Source organism: Prunus avium, chromosome 4, assembly GCF_965620075.1.
Source record: "Prunus avium chromosome 4, drPruAviu1.hap1.1, whole genome shotgun sequence".
Taxonomy (NCBI): Eukaryota; Viridiplantae; Streptophyta; class Magnoliopsida; order Rosales; family Rosaceae; genus Prunus; species Prunus avium.
In genome coordinates, this window is record NC_142287.1 from 25,921,945 (window position 1) to 25,944,009 (window position 22,065).

The 22,065-nt window shown below is 39.0% G+C and overlaps 2 protein-coding genes and 2 pseudogenes across 4 annotated transcripts; 2 read left to right on the forward strand and 2 right to left on the reverse strand.

Annotated features, from left to right (window-relative positions):
- Window positions 1-625: 625 nt before the first annotated feature.
- On the forward strand, window positions 626-1,942 carry LOC148295109 (LOB domain-containing protein 29-like). Its single transcript, XM_088251342.1, has 2 exons — window positions 626-1,416; window positions 1,517-1,942. The coding sequence occupies exons 1-2, from the start codon at window positions 1,138-1,140 to the stop codon at window positions 1,820-1,822; spliced, it is 585 nt and encodes a 194-aa protein (XP_088107468.1). The 5' UTR covers window positions 626-1,137; the 3' UTR covers window positions 1,823-1,942.
- Window positions 1,943-12,332: 10,390 nt separating this feature from the next.
- LOC148295110 (uncharacterized) lies at window positions 12,333-15,346 on the reverse strand (annotated as a pseudogene).
- A 2,200-nt stretch (window positions 15,347-17,546) lies between these two features.
- On the forward strand, window positions 17,547-19,144 carry LOC110758188 (polygalacturonase-like). Its single transcript, XM_021959996.2, has 3 exons — window positions 17,547-17,725; window positions 17,910-18,218; window positions 18,383-19,144. The coding sequence occupies exons 1-3, from the start codon at window positions 17,591-17,593 to the stop codon at window positions 19,142-19,144; spliced, it is 1,206 nt and encodes a 401-aa protein (XP_021815688.1). The 5' UTR covers window positions 17,547-17,590.
- LOC110758183 (peptide-N4-(N-acetyl-beta-glucosaminyl)asparagine amidase A pseudogene) lies at window positions 18,431-21,575 on the reverse strand (annotated as a pseudogene). 2 transcript variants are annotated; one of them, XR_015835394.1, is made up of 2 exons: window positions 19,621-21,575; window positions 18,431-19,115 (listed from the first exon to the last, which is right to left on the reverse strand). The product of XR_015835394.1 is annotated as a peptide-N4-(N-acetyl-beta-glucosaminyl)asparagine amidase A pseudogene, transcript variant X2 (transcript). The 2 variants fall into 2 exon arrangements; XR_015835393.1 differs by having other exon boundaries at window positions 18,431-19,164.
- Between the last annotated feature and the right edge of the window lie 490 nt (window positions 21,576-22,065).

Consider the following 22,065-nt stretch of genomic DNA (forward strand, 5'->3'; position numbering starts at 1 on the left):
CTTCTTTCTTCTTCCATATGAATTTATCTTGTAGATCTTGTACATCTGGGTTCAATTCTTGTATATTTGGAATCAGATTCCAAACCATCAGTCTCTCCCAAACCTTCACAAAGTTGAAGGAGCAAAGGCCAGGTAAGCAATTTTAGGTCTTTGCTTTAGGAAATTTGGACTTACAATGTAGAAAGGTTTAAAATTTGCATCTAATTTTGGTTTTTAAGGAATCAGCCATATATGTCTTTATACATGTACTCAGGCAAGCAATTTAGTGCCTGCAAGGTTTTGGCCAGATCCACATGCCTATTCTTGGTACCCATCTATGTTACTTTTATTTTCCCTGTCTTTGTAGACGATGTTACTTTTATTTTCCCTGTCCTTAACATGAATTTATTGCTGCAAACTGGGATTACTATTTAGTTTAGCTTTGCTTATGAATGCTAAATTTGCTGATTGGTTTAGTTACTTGGTTTTCCAGACTTTGTTGCAATGCACTGATGCCTTGTATTGCTTTATGTTAAGAGGGATGGCATGATTCTTTACATGCGTTTGATGGTTCTGATTGCCATGGTTTATTATTATTTGTTAGGTAGGATCCCAATTTTTCTTCACCTTCCAGCTTGCTTTAAGTTTAAACAATTGATCAAACACAAGTAAATCTGAAATTGAATACGGTGAAAGTGACAAAACCAAAACCAACTCAGCAACTGGAAAAAGTGGGAATGATGTGTTTGATAATGGCTGCCATGGTTTATTATTATTTGTTAGGTAGGATCCAAGGTTCGGTAAAAACAAAAACAAAAATCACCATTAATGCGGTAAAAACAAAAACAAAAATCACCAATAATGCGGATAATGCGGGGCAATATTATAAGACGACATTAATGCGGTAAAAACAAAAAAAAAATCACCAATAATGCGGATAATGCGGGGCAATATTATATTACAAAAACCCTAAACCATAATGCGGATAATGCGGGGCAAAAATCACCAATAATGCGGTAAAAACAAAAACAAAAACCCTAAACAATAATGCGGATAATGCGGGGCAAAAATCACCAATAATGCGGTAAAAACAAAAACAAAAATCACCAACATAAAACGTATATAAAACCCTCCCAATTAAAAAAGATCATCAAAACCATGGCTGGTTGTGGTTCTCCCTGTGGAGCCTGCAAGTTCTTGAGAAGAAAATGTGTGACGGGGTGTATTTTTGCGCCTCATTTCTGCTATGAAGAGGGAGATGTTGATTTTTCTGCCATCCACAAGGTTTTTGGCGCAAGCAATGTGTCGAGGCTTTTAGTTCACCTTCCGTTGAGCGATCGATGCAAGGCCGCAATGTCGATATCATATGAAGCTCAAGCCAGGATTCAAGATCCCATATATGGATGTGTTTCACATATTTTTGCTCTCCAACAGCAGGTTAATCATTTAGTACCCTTTGTATGTTCAGATTGGGTTTCTGTTCAGATTGTATGTTGAAGTAACTGATGAGTATATGCTTTTGGTTTGAACTTTTCAGGTGGTCAACTTACAAGCACAGTTAGCTTTCCTCAAGGATCAAGCAGCTCAAAGCTTTGTCAATGGCTCAAACCCTAATCAAGCAGCTCAAAGTTGGAATTATGAGAATGGAATTATGAATTCAAATATCCCAGAAGAAAATTTAGTGAATATCCCAGAAGAAAATGTCTCATATGGCAGCTTCGAAGAGGGCACTTCTCATTCCATGTCTTCTTTTGGCATGCAAACAAATTACAACAGGCAATGGGGTTTTCAGGATGCTGATGAGCTTCAATCAGTGGTTTCCAGCTACATTCACCATCGATGAGTATATTGGGATGAATATAACTTTGTAATATGTATATGGAACTCCTTATTTATCTTTTGAATGAAAGCTTTGTATTCTGGGATGCCTTATGAATGTGAAGTAAGGAAATATTTATGTTTATCATAGAGCTTCTATTTATAGATAAATTATACTTTTATCAGGTAATTTTGATAATTATTTAAAAAAAACATATATATTTGATATAACAACGCGCATTGCTTGTTGTCAAAACATAAACAACAACGAGCACAGACATGTTGTCATAATATTATAAGACAACACGCTCGGCACGTTGTTGTCAATCGCTCCTACAACGTGCGCGTGTTGTGGTTAATGTTGTTCACAACGAGCGCCAAAATAAATGACGACGTTCAACGCGTGTTGTCGAAAGCCCTACACCTTTTAACGACATCGGCTTCAACAATGTGCGCCGCATGTTGTCAATATGTTTTCACAACGCACATTGCGCGTTGTGAAAGGACTTTTTTCTTGTAGATGATTTTAACTCTATAATTTTTTTTAAAAATATCCACTTTTTGATTAGAAATTCTGTTGAAGTTATTGTTGCGTTTGTTACTGGCTCTCAACCTAAGCAAAGGAAATGATTGAATGTAGCCATTGATTGTTACTGTCAATCTCTGTGATGATGATGATAATGATTCTTTTTTAAAAAAAATTCTTGAGTACAAATGAAGCTATAGGGGGAGGGGGTTTACACACAAATAGTCTTGGGTGTGTCAGGTTTTAAACCTCTACTCACACGGCAAATAGTCTTGGAAGCTATAAGGAAATGATTGAATGTAGCCACTGATATGATTGTTTTAGTTTTAATTTTAATAAGGAAAGTCAAATTTCAATTTCGTTTTCCAAATTAGCAAGTGCTTGATAAATCAATTTACTTTCCCCCTTGCTCTTCAGCTTTTAATTTATCTTTTAGTAATTCCAGCACGAATCAATTGTGAAAAAAGTACCTGGCAACAACAAATTGTGATAAAAGTAGGTACATTTCTCAATTTTTATTTTCTACAAGGGCAATTGGAATGTCTTTGGAAATATTGTACATACTAATAATATTGTACATACTATTATGAAGAATTGTATACCATAAGAAGAAATTTATCCACGTGGCTCTTTTTTGGGTTATCTTTGTTGCTTTTAATACATTGATAGCAACGAACATTCTCTATTATTTTTAGTCTGTAAATTTAACCTGAAAAGAAAGATTCAGAGATCAGGGTGCAATGGGGAATGGACAATTCCAAGCAATTAATAAAGGCGATTTGATTCATGAGATACTCCAGGGCAAGAACCACATGAAAAAATAAATTAGGACAACAGAAATAAAAATGACCTAAAACAGACAAACAAAACTAGCACATAATTAAATTACCATAAAATAAATTATTATAGCCCCTCAAATTTAGCAATTCTAGTATAAAGACCACTAAATTAATCTTGTAATGTGAACTTTTGAGCAGTGTAAAACTGATCATATTGTTTGTAAGGTGCATGTCCTCTGGGTTATCTATAAGTGCTTTCTGTGTAAACATAGATTCTGTATGGGTAGAATTGATTTCATTCCTTGAAAAATATCATCATTTCATTACACAATAAGATTTACACATCTCTGATATTTACACTCAATTAAGAGTTCGATTTAAAACTGATATTTGACCAGAGTCACCGTTCAACAAGAAAACCTCCAAAGGGGCATAAGTAGAGGCTATTGATGATCCAAATCTGTAGGTAGGTTGCAGTAGTTTGCTTCCTTTGGCACACTGAAATGATCGAAGCCTCGGTCCAGTTCTCATCTGCCAAATCTGCATGGCATTGCCACATGAGCAAACATATTTAAGTTAATTAAGTGAAACCAAGCTTGATCTTAATCAACTAAGACAGTGGTTTAGCAAATGCACAGAGAAGGCCCCATCAGTCCAAAACTAAACAGAATTTTGCGATCGTACTTAAATTTGAACTATATGTTCTCTCTTTAATACATAATGATATCCATTCATTCTACCCTTGGGCTGCCATCAAGCATTTTATGCATATATGCAACTCATTCACATCATTTAAGTCAAATGGAAAAAGAGTGGAGCCCTGTCCCCATCATCTAATTCCGAACAAAACTTTCAAAAGCTTGCATAAAACTTTGAAATATGATTCTTAAGACAACTAATGTATCGAATGCCTCTAAAAGAATCAACTATCAATTTTACATTCTATTTCTCTAACATGTATACATGGACTGCTGTACAATACCTTCAAGATCCACAATCGTCCACATAAGACTCATAATAAGTAAGGTAGAAAATGTATCTAGAGGAACTTATCACTTTACGGTCTATTCTTTGCAATTAAAAAATTTACTTAAGGGTTCCTGATACAAGTACCTTCAAGAAAACAGGAACTTATCACACTTAATTGAATGATGAGTGGTGATGTTTTTTGTAATAACATCAGCAACAGAATATTGCTGCTTTTTGTAATAACTTTTGGCTTTAAATATCGTTTGTTCAGACTAATCATGTACTAGTATTCGTCGGGAACAAAAATTAGCTCAAGGAGTTTGTTTCAATGTGGTGATTATTATCTGGATTTTAATTGCATTTGCGTGTTTATATGAAACTTGAACATTAAATCAAGGATGTCAGCGACATTTGTTCTCCATAACTGTTGTGCAAATACTGATATAGCCGTCTGTAATTGGCAATGGGGAAGTAGCTCAACTCCTTATAAACCCAAGCTTGGTCCCTTAACGTTTCAATGTGGGACAAATACTCTCAACACGGCCCCGCACTTGTGGCGAACTTTCAAACCTAACACATGGACAACACATATTGGATGACGTGGGAGCACGTGTGGCTGTTAGGCCCAACACGTGAAGCCTTGCTCTGATACCATGTAAGATTTACGTTCACTCATGAAAGTAGGTTTGGCTGAATGATCCATCAGTGTGATGGAGAGTTGTATTTATAAACAAATTACAAGAGCTCAGTTACATAGATAAGATAGGACTCCTTCTTGATAAGGCAATCCTTGTATCAGAATTTAAAATAAAAATACAACATACTTTCAAACTTTCAAACGTACAAACAATATCATGAGTTTCAATTCAAATCAAAGGATAGCCTCTGACTAACATCCCCCTGCAAGCTTACAGCACGAGACACAACTGGAAGTTTGGACACCAACAATTTGAAATGAGCAGAGGACAAGCCTTTAGGAAACAAGTTAGCCAACTAGTCTAGAGAACAAAAAAAATTAACAGTAAGCTCACCTCGAATGACCTTTTCCCTAACATAATGATAGTCCACCTCAAGATGTTTGGTTCGAGAGTGAAACTCATGATTGGAAGCAAGAGCAATCGAGGAGATGTTATCGCACCAAATAGTGGGTCTGGATAAGGGCAATTGCAAATCACGAAACAACGAGTGAAGCCATGACAATTCAGCAGCAGTATACGCCAGTTGACAGTACTCAGCCTCTGTGCTTGATCGGGATACTGTTCTCTGCTTTTTAGAGCTTCATGACACCAAATTGGCACCAACATATACACAGTATCCACTGGTTGAGTGTCGAGAATCCGGATCACCGGCATAGTCTGCATCCGAGAAAGCATTAACTTGCAAACTGCCGGGCTTGTAAACAATACCATAATCATAAGAGGATTTAAGATAACGCAGGATGCGCTTGACTGCTAGCCAATGAGGAGACTTCAGAGAATGCATAATTGGCAAACTTGGTTTACAACATAAGATAAATCTGGGCAAGTGATTGTTAGATACTGCAAGGCGCCCACAATGCTTCTGTAGGTCTCAAGATCAGTATGCGGTTCACCAACATAAGCACTCAATTTTTGCCCACTAGAAACTGGTGTAGAAATTGGCTTTGCATCCATAAATTTAGTACGTTGAAGAAGATCAAGAGCGTAGATGCATAAAGTAACCAGCTTAGGTAACTTCAATTCCCAAAAAATAGTGAAGTTTTCCCAAATCTTTCATAGAGAAAAGAGTACTCAAACGACGAATGAGATGAGAAACTTGGACTCGATCATTGCCGGTGAACAAAATATCATCAACATAAATAAGTAAAATTAAATGGACACCTTGCTGGTTGTAATCACACTTAGACTCTTGAAAGCCAAGTTGTAAGAGATAATCAGAGAACGTATCAAACCAAGCCTGTGGTGCTTGCTTCTGTTTGTGCCTAATAAACCACGGCCAAGAACTGACCGAAGGAGCCCTTTTTCTCGGCCCTAACACTCGCTCGTGAGGCTAAAACGCGGCGTTTCGCCAAGATGTCTGGCCTTCCTAAAAAGCAAAGGAAAAGTTGTGAAGGCATGATCATCTCGGCCTTGACTATAGGCCGAGGCCGAGGCCGAACAAAATCACGGCCAAAAGCACTAAGGTCAGTTCATCAAGTGGCAGCAGGGTCCCACGCTTCATTTAATGAAGCAATGCCTCTGTTTATGGTAGCAAACCCACTGACCACGAATAAGCATTTAATGCACGAGGGAAGGTGGAAAGTGATTGAAGTCAGGATTTGGTGATAGGAATCAGAGTGATTAGACGCAGACATTCCCACAAGAATTCTTGCAGTTTGAGAGATTGGGTAACCAACTATCAGAAACAATAAATGCATCTCCACGGCCAGAAGCGCAGAACCCACGATCATGGCGGCGGCCAAGATTCATCGGGATTTATGGGGTCACACCACCATGCGTCACGATTCCAAATGTCGATTGGACTACCCACTTGCTCTAATCAGGCTCCACCATGCAGATTTTTAGCCTCGATTACTCCTCCAAGAACTCTTCCTATAAATACAAGGCTCAAGCTACATTCACAGGGTTCAAACACCAAACAAAAGCCTCCCACGGAGCAAATTATATTTTCCTGTAATGCACTTTCAATATCTTTACTTGCTTTCCTAGGAGTAGTGTTAGTTTGTAAGGAAAATCCATTCATCAATATATCATACAACCCTTGATTTTCAAGGCGCCGGAGCACCATCTCTGTTACTCATTCATTCACCCCATATATCATACGACCGCTGCTCATTGAGCAGCGCGCCGGAGCACCGCCCAAAATTCACCATCAGCACCACCCCTAAACGGCCTTGTAGCTCAGGCCGTGAACCTTACAGCCGAGATCAGTTCATCTCTCGGCTACAATCGTTTGATTAGAAGACGAGTTCAAACAGGCGCACCACTTGACCATTCTATCCACATCAACATCTCGACGCACGGTAGACCGTGCTGGCACGCCCGCGCACAACCGCACCGCATCCAAAAGCAGGAAGCCACGTGTTAACGCACATCCCCTCGGCCCGGAACCCCAGGCCGTGAGATTTGCGCAGCCGACAGCTTCAAACAATATAGATTTCTTTGCAATCGACATACATGATTAGGAAATTGTGGATCAACAAACCCAGCTGGTTGTTTCATGTAAACCTCCTCACTTAAATAACCATGCAAAAATGCATTGTGCACATCAAGTTGTCTGACTGGCCATTTATTAGTGACTATAAGACTGAGAACCAAGCGGATAGTGCTATGCTTGACCACAGGACTAAATGTCTCACTATAGTCGACACCTTACTTCTGATGAAAACCATTGGCGACAAGTCTTGCTTTATAGCGTGCTATGGATCCATCTACTCTCCTCTTAATTTTAAAAACCCATTTATTTGGAAGCAGGTTCATATTGTACCGAAAAGGAACTAGTTGCCATGTGCCATTGCGCTATAAGGCATTGAATTCATGTGCCATTACTTGTCTCCATTCCTCTTGCTTCACAGCCTGGCTAAAACAAGTGGGTTCCAGTAATTTAGTATCAACAATAAAATTCAATGCATATTTAGGATTTGGTTTTTGAACTCCCAACCGTGACCTAGTCACAATAGGATGCGTGGGAACATTGGACAGCCTTGAAACTTCAATGAAGGATACATCAGGTTCAGCCGGTGCATGATCAATGTGTTGCACTAATTCTTGTTATGTTGAAGGCAAGGACAATATAGGCACATGATTTGGAGGAGGTTTGTGAAACAATTTTTCGAATGGTGATAGATTGTGAAGTACTTTTGTAGGTAACCTGTTGATTGGATAGGTAGCTGTTTGACATGCTTCAAACCAATAAGAGGAAGGGAAATGAGCATGAAAAAGCATGACAATGGCAGTTTCAACAAGATGGCAATGTTTTTGTTTTGCAAATCCATTTTGTTCAGGATGTTTAGGGCATGACAAACGTTGATGGATACCTTGATTTGCCAAAAATTTTGAAACTCAAATTTGGTATATTCACCTCCTTCATCACATTGAAAAGTTTTGATCAAAGCATTTAACATATTCTAAACTTGTTGCTTAAATTTAACAAACAAATCAAAAATTTCGAATTTGTGTTTCATATAGGGAATATCCATGTGTAGCGGGAAAAATCATCAACAAAGAGCAAATAATATCAATAACCATTAACTGAAACAATAGGTGAACTCCAAACATCGGAGTGTACAAGCTCCAATGGAGAAGAAGAAACCGAATCTGATTTTGAAAAAGGTAATTTTGTGCTTTTACCTAAAGGACATGAATAACAAAATCCTACATCAGAAGAGCCGGTAATCGACACTTTTTTATTAGAAACCAAATTCTTCATTATTGGACTAGCGGGATGGCCAAGACGAGAGTGCCATTTTTGAATTGTAACACGAGTTCCTAGAAAAGCTTGAAAATGTTGATTGGAAAATCCACCGCCAGAATGAAATGGATACAATCCATTCTCACATCTCCCTTAGAAAAGCGTCTTCTGTGTATTGAGGTCCTTAACAAAAAAGGAAGGAGGAAAAATTAGGATGTAGCAATTGTTGTCGGAAGTGAAACGATGGACATAAATTAAATTGGTGGAAGCAAAGGGACAATGTAAGACATCATTTAGGTGCAAGGAACAAGAATCAGTGTTAATAGTGCTTGATCCAAAATGAGAAATGGATAGTCCGGAATCATTACCTACACCTCCAACATTGTCATTACCAGTATATTCCTTAGGGTTGACAATATTATGAAGTTCATGAGTAACATGAGCATTTGCACCGATGTCAAGAAGCCATGTGCCATTGTTCTGTCGAGCCATGGTAGTAGGAGAGGTGGCCATGGCAGTAAGATGTTTTTTTGAAATTCTACCTTCATACGCCAGGTTCATCCTTTGATAACAGTCCAAAGCCAAATGACCCGGCTTGCCACAGATTTGACACACTAACCGTGTGTTCATAGAGGAAGATGCTTCACCAACTTGCTAATAGCTTCGCTGGTTGGTAAAGGATCCACGAGCAGTACCACCTTGTGAATTTCGAACAGTCCCACGATTGGATGGAACACCACCACGTCTAGTTCCCCTAGAACGACCACCACCACATCTTCAGTTAGCAGCAAATGTAGCTACGGCAAGAGCAGACTCAGTGAGAGAAGAAACATGATAAGCCATTCTCCTTTCAGTAGTCATCAGAAGAGACTCAAGTATGGGATATGTAATGGGGGTATCACGGGCCTGAGCAGCACTCACCACCATTTCATACTCAGGGCCAAGATTATTCATGATAATCTGCACAAGTTCATCATCAGGAACCTGTTGTCCATCAAGCACAAGGTTGTCAGCAATCATATTCATCTTGTCAAGATAATCCGAGACAGACAAGTCTCCTTTCATGGTGCGCATCAGCTCATTGCAAAAATGCAAAATCCTATTTTGTGATGTCGAGGCATATCGACGTTTAGAGAGCCAGCCAAGTGGAGCGAGAAGTCTGATTACGTGAAACTTTGGAGAGCAATAATTGGGATAAGGAGTTGTTGATCCAACTTAAGATAAGTTGGTCGTGCTGATTCCATGTTGTGTAGTCCGGATTAATTGCTATGCTACCAGGGAGATGCTTTGGAGGACATTCATGAGAGCCATCCACAAAGCCCATAATGTCTCGGCTTCTGAGAATGGGAAGAAATTGTGCCAGCCAAAGAGAATAGTTGGTTCGATCCAACTTAATGGAGACAGCAACAACCATGGCAGGAGTGAGGCTGTTCATGGAAGAAAGGGTAGGTGGAGTGGTGGTTGTGGTAGTAGAGGCATCATTAGCTTTAGCCATGGGAAGGAAAGTTTTGGAAGAGAAAAAAAAAACTAAAGTTGTGTCGTAAGACAGGTGGCTCTTTCATGGTATTAGAGCAAGGCTTCACGTGTTGGGCCCAACGGCCACACGTGTTCCCACGTCACCCAATATGTGTTGTTCACGTGTTAGGCTTGAAAGTTCACCACACGTGTGGGGGCGTGTTGAGAGTATTTGTCCCACATTGAAACGTTAAGGGACCAAGCCTGGGTTTATAAGGAGTTGAGCTACTTCCCCCAGTACCAATTGATTTTGTGGTGGAACCTCAACTTCCTTCACAAACAACCACACACAACTATTCATTTACTTATCTTGTTGTAATAATGCGTGTAAGAGGACTAAATATTAGGTCGTCTATTATGTAAACGATAAGTCCAAATCTTGTAGACAATAGTTATTGAAAGAAAGAAAGTAACATGACATACATAGAATTTGATGGAAATTTTACAACTGACTGCGAAGATCCACTTATGGTACGCATTTCTATTCTTAATATAATTTCAATTTTTTCTGTTCAATCCAGATTAATCCCTCTTTAATAGAAGGCTATAGAATGCAGAATTTAGCTTTTGCTATGGTTAAGGATGTACATATCCAAGGCATAACTTCGAAGCCCACATTGGCAATTACAAGAGCACGGATGTGACAGTGGACGTCGTTGAGATCATGAGTCTAGTAGGGAGGGAATTATAATCCAAGAATCAACAAACGTTAACGTCACCAATGTTGACATCATAGTCGTGTCGTGAACAACAACTGTGTAATTATCCTAAATTGAAACACCGGGATCAACATTGAAAAAATGACATGTGCTGTGCCGACGGCAATGGGTTTGGCATGGGGGTGTCCTAGGCAAAACTGAAATAGAGGGGCCGGTCATGGGAGTGATGGTGAGAAACTGTATCTTCTCACACTGTGTTGAGAAAATTTAGAGTACACAACTCTAATGTAGACTTGTTGGAGACAAAACAAGTAAACAATTTACTTGTATTAGACTCACAAAATAGTACAAAAAGACAACTCTCAAAGGAAAGACAAACTCTTACAAGCACTCTTTCTCACTTCACTCACACTTCTCACAAGGACTACTTAGCTCTATAGCTTATTTCTCACTCTTTACTTCTTGATTGATTCAACAATGCATGGCTTCATGCCTATTTATAGTTGTTCTAGCCAACATAGCTCACTGCCTTGGCTATATAATATTAGCTACGTAATTGTTTTACCTTCTAGACTATTCTTCTTCAAAATGGTTGCTGACTTTCTTTTATTCTAGCCCCATAATTGTGTTTTACACTAGAAAACTCTACAATCTTCAACTGTGTAATATCTCCCTTTTGTTAACTGACGTTTCACTTCTAGAGTTGTATAGAAATTTTCCCTTCAATACTTCTATGGGTTGGATACTTTATTTGGCCTGGGCTGGTGTTGATCTTTAACACTCCCCTTCAACACCAGCTCACATCCTTTACACCACGTTGAGCTGACGACGAAATTTTTCCAACTTGCCGATACTCAGACCTTTTATGAATAAGTCCGCAATTTGATCGTCTGTATTGATATGTCTCATCTCAATCTCTTCTTGCAAAACCTTCTATCTGATAGAATGGTAGTGTATCTCCACATGTTCGGTTCGTGCATGAAAGACTGGATTTTCAGCCAAACGAACTGCCGATTTTTTGTCACAATATAACGGCACTGAATAATCTACCAATTGATGTAGATCATTCATCAGTTGTGTTAGCCACATGATCTCTTGAGCTGCCAGTGCTGTTGCCTTGTACTCAGCCTCTGGGGTTGACAAAGATACCGTCGGCTGTCTCTTACTGCACCAAGAAATTGTTCCTGAACCAAGCTTAAACACGTACCCGGTAATTGATCGACGGGTATGAAATGTCAGGTCGAGTAAATTTCAAGTAGATTAGACTACCCACCAATTGTTGATACATCGTTGCGTCTTCCAAGTCTTTGCCTTCATATGCGCACATCTTGACATTGGGCTCCATCGACGTTCAGATTGGCTTGCATTCAAGCATCCCAAACTTTTGCAACAAATCTTTTGCATATTTCTGTTGACACAGAAATATTCCTTCTTGTGTGCGATCGACCTCTAGCCCAAGAAAGTGCTTGAGTTGTCCCAGTTCTTTCATTTCAAAACAAACTGACAAATTTTCCTTTGTTTGGTGAATTTCTTCTTCGTCATCACCAGTGATGATTAGATCATTCATGTATACTAGCATGATAGCTAATTTTCCTCCATTAGCTTTGACGAATAAACTAGAATCTGCATGTGTCACTGAATAGCCACTTCGAGAGAGAAATTCTGCAATCTTACTGTACCATGCTCTTGGAGCTTGCTTCAATCTGTAAAGTGCCTTTCTAAGCTTGCACACATACTCAGGATGGACTTCGTTCTCAAACCCCATTGGTTGAGTCATATAGATTTCCCGATCTCACTACCCATGCAAAATTGCATTCTTCACATCCATCTGGTACAAGTTCCAATCTTTATTGGCAGCAAGTGCAAGTAAAACTCTTGCGGTCATAAGCTTTGCCACTAGACTAAATGTTTCATCATAATCTAGTCCGTACTGCAGAGAGAAACCTTGAGCCACCAACCGAGCCTTGTATCTTTCAATCGATCTATCACGACGACGCTTGATCTTGTACACCCATTTGTAGGATATGGGTTTCACATATCTTTGCTTTGGCACCAGATCCCAAGTCTGATTTTGCTCAAGTGCAGTGATCTCTTCTCCCATAGCTTTAACCCATTCGAAACTCTGTGATGCTTCTTTAAACGTCTCAGGTTCAACTGCATCTTCTACTATGGCTGTGTTGGCGTATTTAGGATTTGGCTTTCGTACTCTTGTTGACCTTCTGGGTTATGACTGTGGAGTCGGTATTTCCACTTCACTGAGTCTAACTTCTTCTAGTGTTTGTTGATGTACACCAGTTTGCCAAGGATTCTGAGTAACTTCTTGCTCGTCATCGTTACCGTCAAGTGAATCTTCATGCTCATTTGAACTCGGTCGGATTGGAACAATTTGCTCCCCCAACTTCTGTTGCAGCTTCTCTTCAATTTCTCTCAAGTCTGGTAACACCTCCTTTTCTGGGACCACCAAGATGATGCTTCATCGAACACCACATCTCGTGATGTGTAGCACCTTCCATTTGTAGGGTCACAACACTTCCACCATTTTCTCGGGTTGTCGTATCCCACAAAGATACATCTGATTGCCTTTTTGTCAAACTTGCTACGTAGATGACTTGGAACAAATACGTAGAACACATGGCCGAATACTCGAAAGTAACTGACTGTAGGTTTCATATCCCACAGTTTCTCGAAGGGTGAAACAAATTCTAACCTTGGTTGAGGAAGTTTGTTGATCACATGGACTGAAATTCTCATGGCTTCAACCCAAAACCTTCCATGCACATTCTTTCCATGCAATATGCTTCGACATATCTCTGCAAGATACCGGTTCTTTCTCTCCGCTACTCCATTCTATTGTGGCGTGTTGGCACATGTGAACTGATGACGTATGTGAGACTCTCGTAGATATTGGGAGAATTCATTCGAGGTATATTCTCCTCCATTATCTGTGCGTAGACAGATAATCTTCTTCCCCACTTCACCTTCAAATGTCTCTCTAAACTCTTTAAACTTTGAAAATGTGTCAGATTTTTCTTTCATAAAGAAAACCCACACATATCTGGAGAAGTCATCAATAAATGTCACCATGTATCGCATCCTGCTAATTGATGGTTGCTTCACTGGCCCGAACACATCAGAATGGATTAACTCTAACAGTTCTTTTGCTTTGAACTTGGACTCCTCATATGGTAGTTGATGCGCTTTACCATGTTGGCATCCTGTACATACCGTATTTGTTCTCACGTCAAGCTGAGGCAAATCCTTGAGCATTGACTTCTTCATCATCACGCTTAGCTTGTGATAGCTAACATGGCCTAATCTCATGTGCCATAAGTCCACTGTCTCATTCTTTCTTGTCTTGTCTACATATGCAGACTCTGCTGACATTACGTAGACTGACTCTAATCGCCGTCCCTCCAATGTTGGCATGCCTGAGATCTTAAGGTCTCGATATACCTTCACATCTCTTGGACCGAACAGGACATAGTGGCCTGATGATGTCAGTTGTGCCACTGAAAGCAGATTCTTCTTCATGCCTAGAACATGGTAGACATCTTGAAGAGGCACTTGGTTAGGGTTGTGTCGTGGTACAACTACTGTCTTACTGATGTGGGTTATCGGTAACCTTTAGTTGTTGGTTGTCACTACCACACGATTGCCCTTGTACTCAGTCAGGTTTTGCAACTTCTCTTTATCACCCGTCATGTGATTTGAGCAGCTTGAATCGACGATCCAATCATTCTTGTAGTTAATCCGTTCAGGCACCATCACTGTGAGAGCTATCTCCTCTACCTCTATAGCGAGAGATGCTTCTGCGTCCCAATCATCATCACTTTTCTCCTTTGAGTTGGAAGTAGCAGTATTACTCTCAGCGAGCCTTTTATTGGACCAACAATCTTTCCCTTCTTTCTGCAGTTGTAGCATTTACCTTTGAATATTTTATTATTCTTGGATTGACCACGGTTGCCGTGAAACTTTGAAGCTCCCCCTGGCCAAGAACTTCTTTCACTTTGATGACCTTTCGCCTTTTCACCATCTCTTTTAGATCTACTACCAAAGTGTTGCTTGAAGTTGCCTTTACTTTTATTGGTGTAGAGTGCTTCCTCCTCACCTTTTAATGAGACCCCTCCTATTTGCTTAGCCATAGCTTCTTGATCAGCAAGCAAATTTTCAAACACAACAAGCGATGGTTGAGTAGGCCACCTTTGTACAACGGCAACGAAGCCTGGATATTCGAGTCTCAGACCATGAATAATTATTCTTTTTATCCTAAATTCCACAATAGCAGCAGTAGGATCTAAATCAGAAATTTCACGGCATGTGGACTTTACCTTGTGGAAGTACTGAGCAATGGTCATGTCGCGTTGTGCAACGGATAGCAGCTTGTTCTCAAGCAGCTGTAGTCTTGTGTCATTCCTTTTTGCAAAGAGTGTTGCAAAGGTGTCCCATGCTTCCTTTGGTGTTTTGGCTTTCCTTATGTGCTCTAACATTTCTTCTTAAATTGTTGTCTTTAAGGCAAACATGGCTTTACCTGCTTTAATCTTCCACTTACATAAAATGTCGTTGTTCTCTTCTCGTGGTTGTGTAACATCGTTGCCCCCGACGACAACCCAAAGATCTTGGCCTTGCAGATAAGACTCCATACATGTCGCCCACGTATTGTAATTTTTGTTGTTGAGCTTCGTGATTCCTCCAACTACGTGAAGATCACCCATCGTGTCGGCAGAATTCTGGTGGTACCGAACAAGCTTGATCTAAAAATGCAAACTTGTAGAGACAAACTCTTCACACTCAAAGAAGCTCCTGCAGAATCAGTTACTGACCGTCCCGCTTTGATACCAATTGTTGAGAAAATTTAGAGTACACAACTCTATTGTAGACTTGTTGGAGACAAGACTCACAAAATATTACAACAAGATAACTCTCAAAGGAAAGACAAACTCTTACAAGCACTCTTTCTCACTTCACTCACACTTCTTTCATGGACTATTTAGCTCTATAACTTATTGCTCACTCTTCACTTCTTGAATGATTCAACAATGCATGGCTTCATGCCAATTTATAGTTGTTCTAGCCGACATAACTCACCGCCTTGGCTATATAATATTAGCTACATAATTGTTTTACCTTATAGACTATTCTTCTTCAAAATGGCTGTCAACTATCTTTTATTCCAACCCCATAGTTGTATTTTGCACTAGAAAACTCTACAATCTTCAACTGTCTAATATCTCCCTTTTGTTAACCGACATTTCACTTCTAGAGTTGTATAGAAATTTTCCCTTCAATACTTCTATGGGCTGGATACTTTATTTGGGCTGGACTGGTGTTGATCTTTAACACACTGAAGGTGCTATTGTAGATACAGAGTTTGGTGGCTTCTAATGTTGATATAGCCGTCTATAATTTGGTTTTTGCGGACATTGTTATGGACTATCTTCAGAACATCCCTGTAAGACCGAGAGCACAAGTACATATACATTAAGGCAGATGTGCTACACCACGACATATATCTGTCACTACAAGAAAAAAGTTCAGTAGTGACCAATTTCCTTGTGACCAAATGAATACTAGTCACAAATATAGTAAATTTAATGACTAATAATACTATATGGTCACTAAAATAATTGGCATCTAATTTTTAATTTTTAATGACTAAATTTTCTGACCAGTATTTAAATTAGTCACTGAAAACAACTTAAATTATGTTATTAGTGACGAACACATATGCCAAGGTAGCCTTCCTTCTCTTATTTGATACATCAGTGACGTCCCCTTTTTTAAACTTGAGACCAGAGCAAAATCAGAGCGAGTGAGACCAGCGCGAGATCAGAGCGAGCAAGACCAGAACGCGAGACCAGAGCAAGCTAGGTTTTCCTTTGTTACTCAGGCAGAGCTTGATTTTAGGTTCAATTTTGATTTCTCTTTCATTTTCGATTTTGGTGTTCGATTAGTTTTACCCCATGAAAAGGATTGTTACTTTGGGGTTCAGATTTGGTTTCGTTATCATGAATTGTGATGGACATGTACACATATTTGGTTTCGTGCTTCTCCCAAATTCAGTTTTGTCATATTCTTTGTGAAGCCACTTTTGTTGAGAAAGTATGGGTGCATGTACATTTAGTTAAACAAAAGTTTGAAAAGATGCCTATTTCACCCACGAGTATCCAAAACATACAAAAATTACTCCTATTTCATACACCAAGTATTCACTAATTAAAGTATTCACTAATTATGTCATACTCTCTCCGTCCCACACTACTCCAGCCACCATTATAAACAATTAAATTAGATTAATATCAAAATATGTGTGTAGTGACGCGAACAGAAATAATAGGGCGATTTTTATTCATAAAAAATAATAGGTACATCATTATATATGTAAGTGCATCAAAGAGTATTGACAAAAATTAGAATGCAAACTATTGTTGTAGGTATATTATAAATTACTAATAAAAAAATAACCAATAAACATTATAATATAAAATAAATTATCATTGATCATTTGGTCTACTAACACACCGTCTCTATTTTGTTTAAGTAGATTATGAGTTCAAATCTTGTAGACGATAGTTATTGAAACAATTTGTTGGAGGTCAACAAAACTTTTTCTTATTCATAGAATTTGCCGGAGGTCAACGAAATTTACCCCGTGATTCTGTGAACGTAGTTTCTTGAAAGAAGCAAGACAGATGTTTCTTGTGTGAATAGTAGGAGCCTAAATTAGCAGAAATAACAACTAAAATTAGAGGAAATTGAATCCACATAAAGGAAAGTAAATAAATAAAAGAAAGTCAGCACCTAAATAGGACTTAAGAGATTAGAAGTAGTCCACATAAATTTTGGTTAACAATTTTGCGGTGGTGAGTTTCCTTTTTGACACTATAAAATGCACCCTTTGAGACCGATCTTGAATCCAACACTATTGAGATTGTCAGAGACAAATACAAGTCTAAAACATGGGTTCAGAATTTATTCATGGAATTACCTGGTTTTTGTTCTTGGTAGCGATATGTGCCATCAAAGCCAAAGCTATCAGTGTTAATGTCGTTAAATTTGGAGCCAAGGGTGATGGCAAGACAGATGATACCAAGGTAACAAACAACTAATTACTCTCCAACATGATATTAGAACTCAGATTTTTCTCTAACAAAATGAACTTTAGTTTTTTCATCGAACAATCAAATACTATCGCGTCATTCGGTGAATAAAATTTAGTGTGCTATGTGATGTTTCTCATCAAACTAATGTTTTCTTGTTACGTGATTAAATTTTCAGGCTTTCACACAAGCATGGACACAAGCCTGCAGTGAGAGGCAAAATAACAAATATGTGATACCAAAAGGAAAATATATAGTTGGTCCAGTTGATTTTGCAGGGCCCTGTAAAGCAAAAACTATTCACTTTAAGGTTGACGGAACAGTGCAGTCTTCAAAAAAGCAGTCGGTAACTGGAGGTGCGCACCGTAATGCGTGGATTAGTTTCACGCAGGTTAACAACTTGCTCATCTCAGGAGATGGCATTTTTGATGGCCAAGGATCTGAATTCAATTGTGCTAAAGCTAAACAATGCGAACAACCGCCTCTAGTAAGCATCCCCATTCTCAATAATTTTGATTTTTTTTTGTTTGTTTATTCAACAACTATTTATCGTACATGAGTTTTGAACTCAGAACTTCTTCAAACAAAATGAAGACGGAAGTTATGATCTGTTCGATCGGGATTAATTAATGCTTCTTTGATTGAATGCAGAATTTAATTTTCTCTATGGTTAAGGATTCACACATCCAAGGCATAACATCGAACAATAGTGTCGGCGGCCAGATTGGCATTTACCGTTCAAGAAACGTGACAGTGGACGATGTTTCCATCGGCATCCGAGGGGGGGAGGGAATCCTGATCGAAAAGTCAACAAACATTAACATCACCAATACAGACATCAAAATCCTTAGCGACAACTGTGTCACTATCCTAGATGGAAACACTGGGATCAACATCGAAAAAATGACCTGCTCACAAGGCAATGGCCTTGGTGTGAGTGTCCTAGGCAACACTGGCAAAGAGGAGCCGGTTAATGGAGTGACGGTGAGAAACTGTACCTTCTCACACACTGAGGGTGCAATTAGGATCCAGAGTTCGGCGGGTTCTACTGCTAATATAGCCATCTCTAATTTGGTTTTTGAGGACATTATTTTCGACTATCTTCAGAACATGGCTATAGTCTTAGACCAGGAGCATTGCCCATCAAAACAGTGCCGAACGCCAAACCCCTCCAAAGTTAAGGTGTCAAATGTGAGCTTCAAGAACATTAAGGGCAACTCTGTGGACAATCGTATCGTTATTCTTGAGTGTGGCACTGCGCCCGGCGCATGTAAGGACATCAAGTTTAGTGACATGAGAGTTCTCGTCGTAGGGGATGACCATTTGGAGACTCAATTTAGATGTAAAAACGTGAAGCCTGTTGTGTCTGGCAAAGTTGATCCTGCTGTTTGTAATACACGACCCGTTGCCTGATATTAGTTCACGTACGCCATCTTGACATCCAAGATAGAGAAAGAGATAATGAATATATATATATATATATATATATATATATATAATATGGTATTCACACTTAATTGAATGATGAGTGGTGATGTTTTTTGTAATAACATCAGCAACAGAATATTGCTGCTTTTTGTAATAACTTTTGGCTTTAAATATCGCTTGTTCAGACTAATCACGTACTAGTATTCGTCGGGAACAAAAATTAGCTCAAGGAGTTTGTTTCAATGTGGTGATTATTATCTGGATTTTAATTGCATTTGCGTGTTTATATGAAACTTGAACATTAAATCAAGGTAATATAGCATGAAAAATTAGCACAAGCTGATCTGATCCGCTTTCAGAAATCATTCCAATTCAAATTAAAACCAGAATCACTTTTAATGCAGATACCTTAACTACAATCTAGAATCCCCACAAAATGAAATTGAGTACATAATACTTACATATTTATTTGAGGTACCACCAAAGAGGAAGATGCATGAATATGAATGAGCTAGACTTTGGTCATTGTTCTCACCAAAAGGTCAGAAATTCGAGCACCAAAAGGCCACAGTCTGCTTATGCCAAAATCCAAATTAGACAATGATTTTGTGTTGCATTTGCTCCCCACCTTGTCATAGAGTATTGTGTAGTTTGAGCTGCTTATATTTCTCAAGTAACAGAATTTGTCACCATCATATGCGTAGACTTGCTGTGTACTCCCCAATCCACTCACAACCAAATTGTTTTTCACAACCATATTGCCCTCAGCACTCTGCAGATTTCTGAGAGAGCTGTTCGAGAATCCCAAACCAGACTTCTTCTCAATAAATCCCAAGTCCACACTTGTAATCAATAAATAAGTTCCATTTCCTCGTTCTAAGAAGTCAGTGTACAAATAAAGTGGAAATGTTTTGTGTGATGTCAGTGAGTGAACATAGGAGGATGGCAGCTTAATATGAACTGAGTCATTGAAAATGATCTTCTGGTTGACTATCTGCATATTACCATCTTTCCCCAGGACCATTGAATTACTGTAATAGAAGTCTTGAATTGAACGGGTTGTGATATTCCCATAGGAAGACTTCACCCATCCAGTTGATGACATGGACCTGCTTGTCCTTGTCAAAAATGTGCCATTTAAACCCTTGAAATCTGAAACCAGGGAAACAACAAGGGGCAAGCTATTATGTTTCAAAAGCTTTCCTTCAGTTTTTGTGCTCTGTTTGTCCAACCAAAGATGCAAATTTGCATCAATGTACCAAACATTTAAGGCATTTGTAACATTAAACCCAAACTTGTGGCTCTCCCCATCTAATATCTTCCCTAAAAATGGTGTAATTTCAATATCATAAGTAGGAAGATCATATGAGCCAATTGCAGTAATGGGTCTCCACAAAAGAGGATTGACCCCTCCAGTGAAAATCACAGTAAAAGGCCAGACTGCACCAACAACCTCACCATCTAGACTGACCACAACCTCCCTAAAAGGCCCATTTCCAGGTGTACCGCTAAGGTTGTTTGCAGCTATGTACTCATTAGGAAGATTTGAATACCAAGATTCATCATTCTCATGAAATGAAACATACACCTCCAACACAGCCCTATAAGCATTCTGTGGAATCTTCAACTCCTTCAACTCCGTATCAGTTGAATTCTGAACTTCAAACCACAACCCATCATTCAAAGGCAGATTTCTCGAAATGGGTAAAATCAAATCAGCCCAAGAATGGTACCCAGATGCCAAATTATCCAACTTTTGTTCAAAAGAATTCAATTTCTCTTTAGCAGGGTAAAAATGAATGCTTATATTCACATGATAAATCCCAGTGTATGTTTTATCTATCAAATTGCCAAGATAAACAGCAAGTGTTTGATTACTCTTAAGCAGTGAATAGTACCTTGTGATGTCCTTCTCGACAGTCCAAACAATCCCATTAGGCCTTGGTTCTGCTGTGCAGCTCCTGAGAATCTCAACCCCACCAAGCCAAACCCCGAAAATGCGGTCAAATTGCCTTCCCCTGCTTGTAGCTTTCCATTCAAGGACAATTGTGGAGAAAGTTTGAGATGGGCAATGGGAAGGAGGGGTGTAGTTTGCAAAGACTGGAGCTTGGCCATATGTGTAGGCAAAGTCATGCTGGAGAATGAGCTGGGAACAAGGCTTGGTTTTTGGTACCTCAATGGGTTTAGTTACTTCAAAAAATACAGTTGGTGGGGTGTCATTTAGAGGTGTGGGTTGGGAGAGAAGCTCAGATCGGAGGAGGTTGAGCTTGTGGACATTGGCTGTGGAAAACAGAGGTTGGTGGAGTAGGAGGAAGAAGAGGGGCAACAGAGAGGCCATGAGTGACTGACTGGTGGTTGAGCCTTGGTGGTTTACTTTTGCTTTGGTGGTTTACTTTGTTTTAGATGCCTTGGTTTGGTGGTATTTTTCTGTTTTATTAGGTGTCTAGGAGTGAAAAACAATGGTGATTTTAACTATATAATTTTTTTATTTTAAAATATCCACTTTTTAATTAGAAATTCTGTTGAAGTTATTGTTGCGTTTGTTACCGGCTTTCAACCTAAGCAAAGGAAATGATTGAATGTAGCTTGATTGTTATTATCAATCTGTGTGATGATGATGATAATGATTCTTTTTCAAAAAAATTTCTTGAGTACAAGCGAGGCTATAGGGGGAGGGGGTTTACACACAAATAGTCTTGGGTGTGTCAGGTTTTAAACCTCTACTCACACGGCAAATAGTCTTGGAAGCTATAAGGAAATGATTGAATGTAGCCACTGATATGATTGTTTTAGTTTTAATTTTAATAAGGAAAGTCAAATTTCAATTTCGTTTTCCAAATTAGCAAGTGCTTGATAAATCAATTTACTTTTCCCCCTTGCTCTTCAGCTTTTAATTTATCTTTTAG